Below are 17,857 nucleotides of genomic sequence, written 5' to 3' on the forward strand. Positions count from 1 at the left end.
ATGGACCCTCTTGGGAATCACAATCATAACCATAAACCTTATTGTTCTTCGTTCACGGTATCGGAAGAGGAGTTCAAAGTGTTCCACAGAATAGACAGAGAGGTGTACAGAACACTTACCATGGACCTCAAGCGGGACCCCTCGGAATGCATGCAAGTCATGGGGATGTGGCTCTGGCTCGAGAGGATTGGGTTTCGCAACGTAGTTTACAAGATATTCTCATTGCCCACCCCCTTAGTAAACGACCTTGCAGAAGAGACACTTACATGCCTCAACGCCATGCTACCTTCTTCTTTGGAAAGAGACATGGACAGCATCCCTCTGCTTCAGAGCGTCTTGGACAAGGACATCTCGCTCCAGTTCTTGCACCAGCATCACGCCGACGCAGTGCAGGGAGTGGCGAAAATGGTGCAGGAAGTGTGCATCAGAGCCTTCAGTGACATCAAGATGATGGTGATGCAGCAGCAGCACAGGGTAGAGAACAGGAACAACGGTGGTAGTGGTGGTGGTGAAGTGGTTCCAGCAGAGGCGAGGACGATGTTTGTGACGTTCTCGAAAGGGTACAGAGTGGCGGAGAGGGAATTGAGGGACTTCTTGACAATGGCGTATGGAGATTGCATTGAAGCATTGTACATGCAAGAGGTGCAGCACCCAAACCATCAGCCCCTCTTCGCTCGAATTGTATTTAGAAAGCCATCCACCATTGACGTTGTACTCAGGGGTGCAACTAAGGTTAAGTTTAGCATCAATGGCAAAGATGTATGGGCCAGAAAGTTTGTGCCAAAAAACTCTACTTCTAGTTTGAATATCAGAATTTAAGTATCGGTTATTTTTTCTCTTTTATCAATATGGTTGATTTGGTCAAGGTCAATTTGTATATATGTTTTGGAATTTGTTACAATAATAACATCGTATAAATGTTGATTATGGTTTTAGACTTTTGGTTGGGGTTCTTGGAATGAAAAAGATGGAATATCTTGTGCCAAAAGTTACCCTGATTTCAACACACACATCGTTTCACAAATGATCATATTCTTTTTTGGTCTTGTTTTTTGATCTTTGTTATTTTTTGGTCAGGGCTTGAGTCCAAAACTGGTCATTTATTGGGCTCAAGCGGTTTCACGGCCCAAAAAGAAAAGAAATTTTAATTTTATAGGCGAATAGGTGGCGAATAACTGAATAAGAAAAAGAAAAAAAAAAAAGAAAAAAAAAGGGAGGATCTCCACACTCCAGTTTCTGGCATTAAAAAATGGAGCCAGCGGCGACGAACGGGGAAGAAGCGAGTTCATGGGATGAGCTGTACAACATCAATCTAATCCCTTCTGAGTTGTTTGTGAAGTTTCGCAAAGAAGTTCAGGGCATTCGAGTTGGTCTCAATATGGAGGTCATCTTCATCCTATTAGTTTTTTTCATCCTCTTGCACGTGCCTCTTGCATGTAACGTGTTTGATATTATGTCACACTGAAATTCCCGCATCTGGGTATCTATGTGTGTGCTACATCCAATCACTTTCTGCCTTGTAGCAATTAAACTCATCCTCAGAGGATCATGTTCTCTTATTAGGGTATTTTATTTTGTTAATTGTCTCTGTGCTCTTATAATTGATTGCCAAAACTCATGAGAACATTATTATCTTGCAGTTCTATAATACTCCCATCAATGAATATCAAGCCAAGCTTGTATTGAAGCCTTTAACTCCTGAATGGAAGTGGAAGCTAATTTACGAGCCTATTCATCAAGATGTTCGCATTCTCTCCAAAAAGATCCCTGTCACCAAATTTCTGAATCTTCAGGTTCCATGATGTTTAAAAAAAGCAGTAACTCTGGCATTTTTTATGTGGTTCTATGTGTTGGTTCCCTCTGTGTACTCAGTTATTAATGCCATAATAAGCTTAAGTGCTTTCGTTTGTAGTGTTTTACTCTGACATAAAACAGTGCAGGTTGGTGTAGGACACAATTTTCAAATGCATGCTACGGGTTGGAAATGGAAGCTCACTACATGTTTAGGTGGAGATGGTGTATCCCGAATTCGAAATAAGACTTCGGTTGGCTTGTTTCCAGGCTTTGATTTACGATTCGGATGGAGGGCAGACTATGTTCTCCCTGAAATTACTGGGCAAGTTTCAAATTTATGATTTTTAGATACTGCTACCTTTTATTTCTCTTATAAAATTGCTTGATGAATATGATCGATTGGTTTATACTTTGAACCTTAACAGGGCTCTAGGTACCGATGAACCACTGTTCAACATGCAGTCTGGACGGCTTCAAGCATCACTTGATAGAGTTGAAGCCATCTTAACCCATACTGATTCTGTTTGATTGGCAAAGAAGATAGTCTAAGAAAATCAGGTATTATATATAACTCTTGTTAACATAGGGGCTCTGAAGGACATCATACTGATGGCTCTTTTCTGTTATGAATAAACATGTATTAAAGATCAGATATATGTTTTACATGCACCGGTGTATGCTGTTAAGTATGCACTGTCCTATAATATTACGAATGGAAACAGTTATTCTTTTAATTTAAAATTGCATTGGTGGGTTTAGGTGACAACTAACAAGATAGCTTCACCATAGGGTCCTATAGTTGTTACTTGAAATTGACTACTTTTGTAATCGGGTTTTGTTGGCAGGATTATGCCACTTCTTGTTCGAAATGCCTGCAAGGCCTCGAAGTGGAGTTAAGCTGATAATTACCGGGAGAGATTTGAAAAAGTTTGTGACACGGGAAATTCTAGAGCGGTTGACAAGGAGCGTAGTTAGTCATTATAGACAAACGCCCCTACTTGCTTTTTGTGCATACATTATTTCAATAGTATCAAGTTATTTTGCAAGTGTGTCTGCCAGTACATTGTAATTTGTACATTACATAATCCAACATAATCAAGTTACTTGGTCATTTGTTCTGTAATTATTCATATTTGAGATGCTGCAAATCGCCTTTTTACTTTCCAAGTTATCCATACTAAGCCAGAGCAGGGTAACCATACTAATGTAATCAAGTGGCAGATTGTAGACACTTTTAATCACTATATACTTTAATTCGAACGCCTGAGGAGGGAACATTGCAGTCCCCAAGATTCAGTAAAGTTGGACCCACCAACCAACCCATCTGCTTTTGTATCCTAGTCCTAGCCGTTACACCTAGCCTTAACGGTACCATTCAGTCATTCACCACCTTATAAAAGACTCAAATAATTTAAACACCATCTTCAAAAAGATTCAAAGCATTATACAATACTCTCAAGAATCGCCGTAATGGCATCTTCCAAGCATAGAAACGCATGCTCCTTCACCACCATCCTCCTTATCTGTTTGAACTTGTCACTGTTTTTGATCTCCGCAGCCTCTTTTGCTCCCACAATCCTCCTCAAGATGCCCCCAACCTCCTTCGGCATGGCGTTCTTCATGGTCTCTGGCATCTCAATTCTCTCATCCCTTGTGGGGTTCTACTCCCAGCTCACATACTTATGCTTCCTCACCCACATTTCCCTTGTATTAGCCTCATTGGTAGGTCAAATTCTCACCATATTTGCCTTGTTTACAAGAGAGAAAGCAAGCCTGTCTCTGCTAAAGTCGCCTCGGGACCCGAAAGAAGCTAAGTTCTTGGTGAGGATGGAATGTGGGGCTTTGATGGCAATGTGCATGTTGCAGGTGGTTGTGTTGGTCCTGAGTTGTGCAGTGCATAGTTGTTGGGTCAAAGACTATGAGGAGCTGGAAGCAGAGAAGGAAGCCATGGCTAGGAAGAGGAGCAGAAAGATGGCAAAAGTGCAAGAGGAATCCATGGCCAATGGAACCAAAATTGCACAGTGCAAAACCAAGGAGTTGGATGAGAACATGAAAAGCAAAAATGAGCAGTGGGTGAAGACTGATTTTGAACCCTGAATGAAGCATTTTGTTCTGTTTTCTTCCTCCTTCTACCTTGTTAGTAGTGCAGATATTTGCATGTTTTCAAATTCTTATTCAGTTCCATGTTGTTTATATTCGGGTCACTGCGGTTGTGGCCATTGCATGTGTGAGCATCCATTTTTCTTGCTTTCAACTTAATGCAGCTAAGTAATTGATTTGTAATCATGCTTCGATGGTCTATTTATTAATTATAATACAGGCCGAAAAAGAAGGGAAAACGAGTTAAGACGCATGTTACCAAAGTTTAGGTTCAACTTCATATAATAGTAAGTTGGATGGCCAAATAATACACATGAAGTACATGAAGTTTCTAAAACATTAGTTTAAAGTGTTTAAGGAGGCAGCTCAATCAATCAATCACGTTTATACACTTTTTTTATTTTATATGGACAATGATGGTTTTTTTTCACACCAAGATCATGTTCTATGGCTAATCATAACTAGCTACAGTATTATAATAAGCTGTGAACAAACCATGGGCTTCTACCACTAGCTGTTTTGGAATCCGCAACTTCTTGTTTATGTATTGGAATTTCAGTGGGGGATGTTATTGTAATCTTACTAGTTAGTTCCAATTGTAAGGTTTTTATTTTCTCAAATGATTCTATATAAATAAGTTAGTTATTGCAATAAAGATTTTATTATTGTTATCATGTTTATTTTATTTTTAATCATTAGATGATAAATTATAAAGCTTGATTTGTTGGGAATAAGACACCATTCCCCCTTGAGAAAACACTTTTGACAGAGAAATAAAATAGACACAATCACAACACAAGAATTTAACGTGGAAACTCCAATTACCGGAGAAAAAACTACGGCCGTTGTTAAATGACAACTAGAGAATATCACTATGTGAAAATTGTTACAACACATAGACTTCTTTCTCTCACCGGCACCCCAGTAACCCACACTCTCTCAAAGCAAATATCTAACTACACCTTACAACACTCTCTAATCAAAGAGTACAGAGGAAAAGAAAAATCAAATACAAGCTTAAAGTGTTTCTGACTGGTGCAAAAACAAATGGAGAACTTAGCCTCATATTTATAGCCTAAGCCACCCACTCCATTTGCTATCCTAAACAATGTGGGACTAATTCAACTAAATTCTAACAATCTCCACCTTGATTGAAATAGTCACACATCTTTAGCTTCCATTGTCAACACCGACAATTCTTTGCTGCCATTGTCTATACCGACAATCATAGTTCAGAGAACTATCATACTCCACCATGAAAGTATACTCACTTGGAATTAGACCACTCCAAACATTTCGCCTTGGTACAGATCGAAACCTTGCTGAAAATTCATGGTGCAACTTCCAAATTGGCTTTTCCTGGAAGTTCTTCAGCCATCGACCTAACTCCGCCACACACCTTGCATCTCAACGTCAACCAATGCCCGTGTGCAATTGTGGACCCGATTGCCACAACTTATCCTTATCCATGGCAGTGCGGTAATACCATGAGGATACTTCTTGTCTTCTAGAGAACATCATCTTTCATACCAGAGATCTTCTCCTTCAACGCCTTGTGCAAACCTGATTGTATCAACACATCCTTGACTTGTATTTGCCACAAGCCAAAATTGATTCTTCCATCAAATTTCTCTATTTCAAGCTTCACAGCACTTGAATATCCTGACATTGTTGCAACCGTATACTGGAATAGTATAACTCAACTGTAGACCATGCACTAGGAAGGGTCCCCAGGAAAGAGAGGTGGGTCACAATGGACACACTTAAATACCAGGTTTTTCCTTAGCCAGAACCTTTTCCAAACTGCACTCTCACAGAGTCACACTGCCTTCCAGCAACAACAACAGCAACCAAAGCTCAACCTCAAGCCACAGGACAAAATTCTTTTCTGATGTGGAAGGTCAGACTAGGCTGCAACCACAGAGCATACTAAGAATAAATCCCACCGAACCGAAGCTCTGATACCACTTGTTGGGAATAAGACACCATTCCCCCTTGAGAAAACACCTTTGACAGAGAAATAAAATAGACACAATCACAACACAAGAATTTAACGTGGAAACTCCAATTACCGGAGAAAAAACCACGGCCGTTGTCAAATGACAACCAGAGAATATCACTATGTGAAAATTGTTACAACACATAGACTTCTTTCTCTCACCGGTACCCCAGTACACCCACACTCTCTCAAAGCAAATATCTAACTACACCTCACAACACTCTCTAATCAAAGAGTACAGAGGAAAAGAAAAATCAGATACAAGCTTAAAGTGTTTCTGACTGGTGCAAAAACAAATGGAAAACTTAGCCTCATATTTATAGCCTAGGCCACCCACTCCATTTGCTATCCTAAACAATGTGGGACTAATTCAACTAAATTCTAACATGATTTTCATATATTATAAAAATATTACTTTTATTTAAAATGTGGCTAAACAAATAAGTTAAACTTTTTAAACAAAGATCATTATAAAAAAAATGTTTTTGACATTTTTGTTCCCTATAGATAAAACTACCTACTAAAGGATAGTCTACGATTTATAATGGAATTGACAGAAGTCCTTACAAAACATACGATCTCCGCGTTGATAATCTAATGTCGAGTAAAGTATCGTTTTTGTCCCCAACGTTTGGGGTAAGTCCCAAAGTTGTCCCTAACGTTTCAATCGTCCTATTTAAGTCCCTAACGTTTCAAAATTGACTCAATGTTGTCCTGCCGTTAGGGATCCGTTAATAAAATTGACGGCAGGACAAAATTGAGACGATTTTGAAACGTTAGGGACTTAAATAGGACGAAAATGTTGGGGACAAAAATGATACATAGAAATAAATTTTAATTTTATTCTTCAATAATAATAATTTTTTACTATACATAATATTCAATTATTTTTAATCACATCTACACTTAATCACATCACTTTTATTCTAAATAAATTTTTTTTATTTTATACTTAAAGTAATGTAATTTTTTTATAAATAAATAAATTTTACACTTTTATTCTAAATAAATAATGTAATATGAATAGAATGAAAGTGTAAAATTATAAAAAAAATAAGTAATGTGATTGAGTAATGAAAGTAAATTACATTATTTAGAATGAAAGAGTAAAAGTATAAAAAAATTAATTTATTTTGAATGAAAGTGTAAAATTATAAAAAAAAATTATAAGTAATGTGATTAAGTAATGAAAGTAAAATTACATTATTTAGAATGAAAGTATAAAATTTATTTATTTATAAAGAATTACAATACTTAAGCATAAAATTATAAAAATTTATTTATTTAGAATGAAAGTGTAAAATAAAAAAAATATAAGTAATGTGATTAAGTAATGAAAGTAAAATTATATTATTTAGAATGAAAGTGTAAAAGTTATTTATTTATAAAAAAAATTACATTACTTTAAATGTAAAATTATAAAAAAATTTATTTATTTAGAATGAAAGTGTAAAATTAAAAAAAAAATATAAGTAATGTGATTAAGTAATGAAAGTAAAATTATATTATTTAGAATGAAAGTGTAAAAGTTATTTATTTATAAAAAAAATTACATTACTTTAAATGTAAAATTATAAAAAAATTAATTTATTTAGAATGAAAGTGTAAAATTATTAAAAAAATTATAAGTAATGTGATTAAATAATGAAAGTAAAATTACATTATTTAGAATGAAAGTGTAAAATTTATTTATTTATAAAAAAATTACATTACTTTAAGAATAAAATTATAACAAAATTAATTTATTTAAAATAAAAGTAATGTGATTAACTGTAATTTAAAAAACGATTGAATATTATGTACAGTAAAATTAATATTATTGAATGATAAAATTAAAATTTATTTCTATGTATCGTTTTTGTCCCCAACGTTTTAAAATTGTCTCAATTTTGTCCTGCCGTTAATTCTATTAACGGATCCCTAACGGCAGGACAACATTGAGTCAATTTTGAAACGTTAGGGACTTAAATAGGACGATTGAAACGTTAGGGACAACTTTGGGACTTACCCCAAACGTTGGGGACAAAAACGATACTTTACTCTCTAATGTCAAAAGAAGTGATAATGACATAATGTTCATGAACTTAACTTACTACTAATGGCACCATCTAACAGTGGATTACAATTTTTCAAGCCTGGTCGGCTCGGCTATCTTGTCATTAACACTTTGAATTTGGTCCAACTCCAATCAATTTTGCTTTTACCTTGTTTACCCTATTCCACTCACTTTTCAGTTTTCATGTTTTTTTCATGGGTAAAATACCTATCCCCACTATTGATAATTTTTTTAAAGATTCTGAGGTTTTCAACCAAAAAAAAATCAGTTTCGACCCTTTCTTTAATATTATGAAATTAATTAGCTTTTATATTAATAATTTTTTTTAAAATATATTTATGTTTGATCACTAATATATTTTATATTTAATTTTTATAAATAAAAATAATTTAAAGATTACTAATATTTTTTAAACAATTATTCAAAATACAATGAGACTCCTAACAAAAAAATCTATCAATCTTAGTTAGCTTTTAACGGATAAATCAACAATTTAATATATCATGTATGTTTATTTTGTTAATACGAAAAATATTGCCAGAAGAATTAATCAGTTTCATAAAAATAAAGATTAAAAGCCGAAAAATGTATTTTTTTTATTGAGAATTTCGTTATCTTTTGAGATAATTATCAAAAATCAAAAAAATTATTTCTCCTTATTCATTGGCAAGAAGAAGAAAAAAAAAGAAAGTAATCCATTTGTCATATATATTTTATGGAATTGCCTATTTCACATTATTCAACTATTTATTTATTTAAGATAAAAATTCTGGTGTAATTATTTTTATATAAAATTTATAATTAAAAATTATTAGATAATAACTCAATTAAGTTAATTTTTAAAATTATTAAATAATTCAATAAATTTAATTAAATTAATAAATCATTATCTAATAATTTTTAACTATGAATTTTACATAAAGATAATTGTAGACGAATGTTCACCATTATTTAATTAAAATTTCTTAAGTAAAGGTATTGGTTTTCAAAATTTAGTTAATGGCTATTTGCATCTAATTAATGTAGCCAATGGGGAAGAGAGGTAGCGCCAAATAATAAAATAAATAGGGAACACAACAGAAGCACTTTGAAGCTGCAGTCACAATCGTAGAGAGAGAGAATACTTTGCCTTCCTTCATACCTCAATCCTCAAACTATCAAAAACATTTGCAAAACGATAACTCTCCCCACTTTTCTTGCTTCTCTCATTCTTTCATTCTTTCATTCACCATATCGATTAAAGGGGGAAAAAAGCACTTCTTCCTTCTTTTCGCTCTTTCAAATTCCACACTTTTTTTTTCTTCAGTTCTATCGAACCAACCAACGATGCCTTGTTCCGTTTCGATTGCAATTCAGACACCGGAATTCCAGAGTTTGTTCATCCAAGTTTCTCCCACTCGTACTTGCAAATGCCGACGAATCTCTGCTTCTTGGACCACGTAAGTTCCATTTCTTTTCTTTCTTCACTCGTTCATTTTGGTTGTATCTTTCTTTCTTGAACTCTGTGTGTTTTGATTCAACGCGAAACAGGGCTATGGATTCCAATTTTAATCCAACGATGAGCAGCAAGAAGAAGAAGGAACTTTCGGTTCAGCTTCCGAGTTCAGCGCCGCCAATCCCAAAGTTCGAAACTTTGAGGTTCTGTGATCTTCACTTTGACCGATTACAGCCGTCGGATCAAGAATTGGATCAGCATAGTAGGTTCGAATTTGGCCAATTCGTTGCACGACAAGCCCTCCTTGATGAAGAGTATTGGGTAAGCCATGAAAATTGAGGGATAATAAAACCCCAAAATTGAATAAAAATTAATTGAGCTTGCTCTTTGTTTTTGTTTTTAGTGCTATTCATGTATGTATAATTTAGGGTTCATGTTGTGCTAGACAGCAGCATGGCTGAGGGCAGAAAGCCATTGGGAGAATCGAGCATATGAACGGTATGACGTTGACAATTAGACATAGTGCTTCATCAGATTATCAATTTTTTTCCATAGTTCATTAATTAATTGGGGTTCTTGACAAAAACTTGATTTGTTACTATTTGTTGCTTACTTCACGATGTTGTGATTGAATCAACAGATTTTGCTAATTTTTTATTTTATTTTCAAAATTGAAGCAAAGAATTAACCTCGTCAAAATCTGTCTCAAGCATACTTTAATTATATTTTTTTTAATACAAGGAGATCTTATCCAAACACAAGTGTATTGAGTTGATTTGGATGAAGAGTTTTATGCCACTAATTATCCTTATGTTTTCTCCAGATATACTGATCATTATAAAAGGAACTTTGCAGATCAGGTAGGAGTTGATACACATTACTTTTCTCACTGTGTATGCTAAATACAATTGAGTGTATCTTGTGAAAATCATAATCTTAACTGGAATTCTTATTGCTTAGGAATTTAATGCAATAAAACGGCGGTGCAAGGTGCAAAACGGGGAGAGTTGCACTTGCATTATCACGGTAAAACAATCTCATCTTAAATCCATGTGTATACACTTTGACAGTTAATTTGTCCTTGTTTGTGTATGTTTTCTCTTATGGTGTGTTGGAGTCAAGTTTATCAGGTGAGGAAAGAGCAAAAGAATGTAAAACGCTCAATAATAAAAAGTGTTGTTGGGACCCTTGATTTGAATATCCGGTACTTGCTGCAAGGAGAGACTTTTCCTGGGGTATGTCACATTCTTTCTCACTGAGATGCAAACTTATGGCTTGTTGCTAGTCTAGCCTGATGCCAAATTAACCATTTCTGCAGGAACGAGCGAAGGCTCCTCCATTCTGCAGCATCAACAAAACACCATCAAGCAGATATGGCTACATTTCAAACTTGTGTGTTGCCAAATCAGCACGACGCCAGGGAATTGCAAGGAACATGCTCCATTTTGCTGTTGAATCTGCAAAATCCGTAGGTAAAGTCTGGAGCATTGAAGTGAAAGTAGCTTCTACAATTCATGTTAGCACATGAAATAAGCCCGAAATCCAAAGATTTACGAATGTATTTGGATGTTGATTTAGCAGGTGTAACGCGTATATTTGCACATGTGGAGAGAAATAATGGAGCTGCACAATCGTTGTACAAGAACATGGGCTTTGAGGTAATATAGCTGTTAGTTCATATGTTTATTTCTCCAATTCTATAATGAATTCTTTCTCTTCCTGAATAATCCACTAGTCAAAGATTTTCATGTTTTCCCCATTTTGTTCCCCCTCAGATGGTTGAAATGGCAAACTCACTGTTGTTAGATGAGCAAACATACTTGCTCCGTTTACAGACGTAAAGCACACAAGGTTGATGGTTGATGGTTGATGCCGCTATGCTTTTGATTAGCCAACATCAACAACTGTGAATTCCAAAATCCAAATACGCCAAGTTCATGTAAATGCATGTAAAAGTCCATGCCATACCGAATTGACGGGTTTCTTTTTTCTTTCTTTTTTTTGGGAAAAAAGTGATTCTGTTCCTATATCATAGAGTGGAGTGAGTTGTAGTAATATTTTGTACTTGGATTACAAAAGTCAGTTTATTTTCTACCTCTTCTCTGAATCATCTATTAAGTAGTCAGATCTTTGATTAGTCTTGGTACTTTTTGAAGCACTTACAAGAGTCGACTATGTTCGAACATCTTAATGCTCAGTCAAATGGAATGAACATGAAATGGATTTTACTCTATTGTTTGCATATTTAAGGACAGAGTGAAATAAAGTAGTCACTGTTATGTGAAACAACATTGAGAGCAAAATGATGGAGAAAGAGTTTCATGTCTGAAAAAAATAAGAGGACGGAAACGACAATACGGTCCCTTTTTCATAGCATAAGCAATTCACAATCATTTTATCTAGTGAAATACAAAACTCAAATGGCCACGAAAATAGCAAATTAGAGAAACTATATGATTTTTAGTGCACAAGCAATAAATAGAAAATCAACTAGTTTAATGCAGATTGTATGGTTTGGTAAGTTGAAGAAAAAATTCTACAAAAGGTCCAATTAAATCTTATTAGTTTCCTATTTCATAACAACCACTGCGATATGAGATTAAAATTTACGAAAGTATTCAGAAGCTAAGAATGTTAAAAGGAGTTAGGAAATAATCAAATAACTCGAGCACTAATGAAAATCACCAGTATATGGCACTAGCCTTGGAATTTGGAATCCGTAGCATTTGAGTCCACAACTCAGCATAACTGAACTAAAATATTCTATCTAAATGAGAAAGAAAATTTATTTTTTGCCTCCATTCAAATTTAGACTAGAGTGTACAATTGACATCCTCTGTACAAAAGGAATAGGAATATACTCTCTGCTAGAATATGTATGGTTAAGCTGTATGTTTGAGAAGGAAAAAGAATGTTACCCTTCTCCAATTACAACAAGGGTGTACGAAAGAAATCTTCTCTGACGTCCTCGCCCAAACAAAAGGCAAAAAAAAGAAGGGGGGTGGGGGGGTGGACTTTGTCATCTCCTTCCCTCTTTAGTTAGCACCATGTTAGCAGAAAGTTAACTCTGCTTTTGCGCAAAATATCGCTGTCTATAATCTTCTATATATCTAATTTTGTTTTAACTTTAATTTATGGCGAATTTACAGGTACCGGTGAATAACGCAAAGCACCTTGATGATAATCAGGCACTTTGACATGTTGCAATAAAGGAGACATCTGCAATCCAATGATCTGGGTCTCTGGGTTTGAATATCCTTTCAGAAAAACATCTGTAACCTGAAAGAATATATAACATTTAAACAAGTCATACCCATATTATATTTTATTCTTCTGTTTGCAGGAAGACAAGAAATTCATCATAGAAATGCCTGGGGTGGGTTTGCTGATAGATAAATACCTGTGTACATCCAAAAAGTATAAGAAACTTTAGCGAGAAGCAGCTATCCACAATCAAACCCAAGTCGGTGTCTGTCAAATTTCGGCAAAAAGACAGATCTAGAACTTGCAGATTTTTCGCATGGCTTGCAAGTGACACGGCTGTATGCTGACCAACCTGGATTAGGCAAAATGTGACAAGCACTCAGAAAACAGAAAGGTATAACTAATATTTGGCATGCTGCTGGAACTAAACAGCTATCACAGCCAAATGGAAAAACAATTGACAGAAGTTTTCTTCCTTCAACAGGGAGATAGGGCTTTGTTTCATGTCACTAAATATAAGAACCAGACAATTACCGGGATCATGACACACCTTTAGAATAATTTCAATCAACTAGCTTATTTTACATTATATTATTTACAATTCTCATCACTGCAGCTATGAATTTGACTTTTGAAAACAATGATGAAAATAAGTAGCAGAAAGTTAAGTGTCTGCTGACTCTCCCAATAAAACACATGATCCAATGTTGGCAAGGGTGAAAATATATCTATTTTAATCCTTCTACAAGGTATACCCACCCAAACACATCTTTTTATGAGCATGTGCTTAGAGTATGATTTATGTGTAGGATGCACATACAAACACCTGCATTCCAGTTTGTTATTGAGTGACATTCAGTGAGGCAGTGTAACCAACATACCTTCTTGATTTTATTGAGTGAAAGTTCTTTCAAGGACTCTCCAATGATCTCTATGAAGGCAGCTATTGCTTCATCGCTGTAGTAAAGAGAAATTTTCGTAAATTAACCCATCATTAGGAATTTGAATGAAAGAAATATTCTATGCAATAAGCACTGTGTACCATCCAAAGAAGCATAAGCATAGAGTAATTACATACGCATCGAATAATGAAGAAACACTCCTGACATTCCAAATGCTAAAAAGTCGATACTGGTCCAATACAGCAGTGCCAATACTCTATGAACAAGTTATCATGGAATCTGATTCCCTAACCCTAATACAGAATCTGATGCACTGAAAGGAAGATTGGATAATGGAAATCTAATCTAATTTCTAATATGAGTCCCAGAAGCAATCAGACAAGTGCTCAAGGAGGATTGAAAATTAATCATAAACTCCTACTATGGAGAAGGAATTCAATCCACATATGGTATTGTAAGATGGTGCTAAGCTAAGCTTTTGACCCAGGTATATCACAGAATTGAAGGTTTCCATCCTAAAAAAAAGCTGTGCTAGAAAGTTTTATAAATGAGTCATCTCTAGTAACTCAAAAAAAGGAAGAGGAAGAAGAAGAAGAAGTACCTGAATGGTGTACAGGGGAGCTTCAATGTGTTAAGTGCTCGACAATTATTGGCAAGATATCCTATAGATAAATCTGTCAAATTAGGCAAGTTCTCGAGATCAAGGACACACAACAGAGGACAGTGTTCAGCAATGACTTTAATCGACACATCAGTCAACTTTCTGCATAGTTAGAAACAAACATAGCAAGGGAAAGAGATAAATTTAGCAATGAAAGAAATAGGGAAAGTACAACTTGGAAATCCTAGCAATATAATTCTTTTTTTTCTTTTAGTATAACCTGGCAATATAATTCTGATTCAGAAAGAAACTATAATTGAAAAAGATAGAAATAATAGTTAACCCATGCTCAGAGACCAATTGAATATAAATTTTGATTATTTCATTTCCCTATGATAATTTCAAAATAGGAATTCTCTCAATAAACGCTTCAATTATAGAGTAACCTTCTTTAAATTTCATGAATCAGGCAGCTCAAACAGTACTTACACACAATCCTTTAAAATAAGCTCCTTCATGTTTTGACCATTGGCAATGATGTAATCCTTGATAAATTTATCACAAACAGTTCCCACGCCTGCCAATGACAGCACTTCTAAATTTTCAAGTGCCTTCAGTGCTGGCACAATTAATGCAGTATCGATGTTTTGGCAATGATCAAGATACAACTCTTTCAGAAGTGGTCCTAGTGAATCAGCCAAAATATTAATACTGGCAGATGTGAGAAGGGAGCACTGGCTTAGGTTTACCGATCTAAGAGCCGGGGCAGAAGAAATCAGTGCTCGCAACCCCTTATCTGATAGACGGCAAGCACCAGTGATGGACAGACTGATTAATCTAGGTAAGTGTAACCACCTCGGTGACTTTGTCACAATATAATCAGGTATACAACGTCCACATTGGTCAAGTTGTAGCACCTATTCACATGTAAATACACAACAAGAATTAAGAGGTGTCAAATATAGGTAGTGATCTCAGAAACTAAATGAAATTCAACTTTAGCATTTGAGAAGAAATGACAAGTATCAAAGAATTCAAGAAGCATACCTCCAATTTGGAAGTGTCACACGCTTTGAGAGATTCTGTCAATTGATCCTCAGACATCCATGAGCAATCTCTCAGGCGAATCTCAGTGGGAGACCCTTTAACAACAAGTTCAAAAAAGTGAGAGTCCATCCGATGAGAGTCACAGGTCAGCTGGCTAAGTCTGTGCCTCAGGTCTTCTGGGACACCATCAAGTGACACAATTGCATCAGCATAGCTGGCAAGAACTTTTAGGCATATTTCTTTCAATGATGGCACCTTAATCCTAGGTCTTGTATGATTCCATTTAGGAACCCATGATTTATTTTGCACATTTTTCATCCCTTTCTCTTTGATAAATTTCAAAGCTGTCGAAAAAGGTGTTGGCCCCTCATCAATTGGAGGCTCAGGGTTAGATGATTCATCCTTAGCATCCGGCACGAACCGGGCAAACCGAGATGCATTTTCTTTGGCTATGTCCCTGAAACGTTCCCTTCTCCTTGAGCTAACAAAATCCTGTGGTGGCTGGCGGATTATAACATCGCCATCATCATCATCATGATCATCATCTGAAATTTCAATCGGAACGCCAGGGTTCGAATTTTCAGGTCTAGGTGCGCGGAATGCCTCGTCATGAAAAGCATTTGCCAAGAAATCAATTTCCATCACCGGCCCCTTCATTTTCTCTTCTCTGCTTAACCTCCTGAGACCACCGGAATTACCACCACCACCGTTGTCACCACCAAGAACCAACCTTTCAGCGGCACCACTGGTATCAGCACCATGACCATCCAATTTCCTCTTCCCTCTCGGATCACCTTGCACTTCCTCCACCTCCACCACCGGCGAAAAGAAACCTTGAGAAAAATCAAACTGAAAATCAGGGTTCTCGCTCCATACTTCTCCCATTGTCTTAGTGCGCTTGGGAGTGGCATTATCGACGTCAATGGGAACGGTAACCCCCATATAATCAACTGTTCCTCTCTTGAGAAAGCCTCTTTCTGTTTCATCAGCAACGCCATTGCATGTTGCCCCATGATCGGGACCACCAAATAAGTCGGAGTTAGAGGGGTTGAGAAAATTGGCAATAATTGAGCCAATGTCAATGTCTTGATCGGAAACCCCAAACTCAGTTGAAAATGGCTGAAAGTTGGTTTCTTGGTCAACCCAGGGATGGGTTTGAACGGAAGTGGTGGCGTAAGGAACCCCGAAATCCCTAGGTTCTTCGGGGTTTGAGAATTGGGGGAAATCGGGTATTGGATTGAGAATTGGATGAGGCTGAGGTGGTTGTTGGGGATAAGGGTTGGGGTTGGGGTTGGGGTTAGGGATAGGAGTAACCCCAGCCATGGGTTGGGAAAACAATGGAAGCTGAAATTGAGGTGTTGATGAAGAATTAGAGGAAGAAGAAGGATGAGGAATGGGTTTAGGGGTACTATGGTTGTTATTGGGAATCATCGGTTTGTTGGTGATGTTGACGTTGATGTTGACTATGATGATGAAATGCAAATGAATGGGATTTGGAGGAGAGAGAGTGACACTCGCCAGTGAAGAAGAAGAAGAAGAAGAAGAAGAAGAAGAAAGGCGTGTGCTTGGAAGCAATCCCAACGGAATTGGAAGAAAGAAACGAAAGAAAGAGAATTTATGCGTACTGTGGAGAATCGAAACTTCCTCTCTACACCTTCCTCCCTCTTAAATGGTGATCAATACTAGTAAAAAATATATATTTTTTTAAAAAATTTTATTAATAAAATAACATACTTTTATCTTTAAAATTTAATAATTTTTTAATAAATAAATAAATTTTTGTAATTACTTTTGTTAATAAAAACCATTAAAATTTAAAAATCTAGAGTTCTTTTTGGTCTAGTTTTGTTGCATGTACTTTTTACATAATTATTTAAATATTATCATAAAATTTCAGATCAAATATATAAGTAATTTGTTAATATAAAATTTATTTGGCATTTTATAAAAAAAAGTACTTTTTATTATTTTTTTTATGTCTTAAATATTTTTGTTGTTAATAAATTTAACAAATATTATTATTAATTAAAAATATTATATACGTATTAAAATTTTTTTATTATATTTTTATTTATAAATATATAATATTTAATTTATTTTTAGATATATTTTATATTCTAATATACATTTTATACAAAAAATTAATTTTAATATATAATTGTTTATCCACAAGTTAATAATTCAATATTATTTTGTGTTTACCCTTTAAAATAACAAAACACTGTAATTTATTTACTTCCCACTCTTTGCAATGTGAACTTGACTAATTAATTGCATATTGACTGATTAATTGCATGCATGGAGCATACAGTGCCATTTAATTTATGGATATTGTCGATAAATGTTTTTAAGGAGTAAACTACTAAGATTGTTCGTAATTTTTAAATATGCTGATAATTTTTTTATTTTTTATAACAATAAAAAATATTTTTAAAATGTTACAAAAATAGTAAAAAAATATTTTTTAAAGTATTAAATAATTTTTGTATTAATAAAACTCTACATTGAAACAAAATATTTAACCAAGTCTAACTAATTTATTATAACAACTTTTTAAATCATGAGTATCTTTTTCTTTTTCGTTCTCTTTTTTTTCTTTTTCTTATTTTTCTTTTTCGTTATTGTCATCACCGATAATACTAATGTTTTGTAAACATTTTTATTAGTTTTGATTTTTTTTATATCATCATTAAATAATTTATGTTTATTTCTTAATTTA

At 34.9% G+C, this 17,857-nt stretch overlaps 5 protein-coding genes across 6 annotated transcripts; 4 read left to right on the forward strand and 1 right to left on the reverse strand.

Annotated features, from left to right (window-relative positions):
- LOC130984001 (uncharacterized) lies at positions 1 to 819 on the forward strand. Its single transcript, XM_057907566.1, has one exon. The coding sequence runs from the start codon at positions 1 to 3 to the stop codon at positions 817 to 819; it is 819 nt and encodes a 272-aa protein (XP_057763549.1).
- A 372-nt stretch (positions 820 to 1,191) lies between these two features.
- Positions 1,192 to 2,905, forward strand: LOC130961569 (uncharacterized). The gene is made up of 5 exons (XM_057887523.1): positions 1,192 to 1,384; positions 1,641 to 1,793; positions 1,941 to 2,116; positions 2,220 to 2,352; positions 2,640 to 2,905. The coding sequence occupies exons 1-4, from the start codon at positions 1,250 to 1,252 to the stop codon at positions 2,320 to 2,322; spliced, it is 567 nt and encodes a 188-aa protein (XP_057743506.1). The 5' UTR covers positions 1,192 to 1,249; the 3' UTR covers positions 2,323 to 2,352; positions 2,640 to 2,905.
- A 164-nt stretch (positions 2,906 to 3,069) lies between these two features.
- Positions 3,070 to 4,080, forward strand: LOC130961561 (uncharacterized). The gene has a single exon (XM_057887510.1). The coding sequence runs from the start codon at positions 3,265 to 3,267 to the stop codon at positions 3,889 to 3,891; it is 627 nt and encodes a 208-aa protein (XP_057743493.1). The 5' UTR covers positions 3,070 to 3,264; the 3' UTR covers positions 3,892 to 4,080.
- A 4,972-nt stretch (positions 4,081 to 9,052) lies between these two features.
- On the forward strand, positions 9,053 to 11,478 carry LOC130967040 (GCN5-related N-acetyltransferase 6, chloroplastic). Of its 2 annotated transcripts, none has more exons than XM_057891865.1 (9): positions 9,053 to 9,388; positions 9,480 to 9,705; positions 9,830 to 9,882; positions 10,208 to 10,244; positions 10,345 to 10,410; positions 10,515 to 10,619; positions 10,703 to 10,856; positions 10,963 to 11,042; positions 11,160 to 11,478. In XM_057891865.1, the coding sequence occupies exons 1-9, from the start codon at positions 9,276 to 9,278 to the stop codon at positions 11,223 to 11,225; spliced, it is 900 nt and encodes a 299-aa protein (XP_057747848.1). In that variant the 5' UTR covers positions 9,053 to 9,275; the 3' UTR covers positions 11,226 to 11,478. The 2 variants fall into 2 exon arrangements, with proteins under 2 accessions (XP_057747848.1, XP_057747855.1); XM_057891872.1 differs by having other exon boundaries at positions 10,966 to 11,042.
- Positions 11,479 to 12,156: 678 nt separating this feature from the next.
- Positions 12,157 to 16,757, reverse strand: LOC130967030 (uncharacterized). Its single transcript, XM_057891855.1, has 6 exons — positions 15,139 to 16,757; positions 14,581 to 15,008; positions 14,092 to 14,253; positions 13,470 to 13,545; positions 12,785 to 12,940; positions 12,157 to 12,663 (listed from the first exon to the last, which is right to left on the reverse strand). Exons 1-6 carry the CDS (start codon positions 16,567 to 16,569, stop codon positions 12,517 to 12,519), a joined length of 2,400 nt encoding a protein of 799 aa, XP_057747838.1. The 5' UTR covers positions 16,570 to 16,757; the 3' UTR covers positions 12,157 to 12,516.
- Positions 16,758 to 17,857: the final 1,100 nt, after the last annotated feature.

This window comes from Arachis stenosperma, chromosome 1 (assembly GCF_014773155.1).
Source record: "Arachis stenosperma cultivar V10309 chromosome 1, arast.V10309.gnm1.PFL2, whole genome shotgun sequence".
NCBI classification, from domain to species: domain Eukaryota; kingdom Viridiplantae; phylum Streptophyta; class Magnoliopsida; order Fabales; family Fabaceae; genus Arachis; species Arachis stenosperma.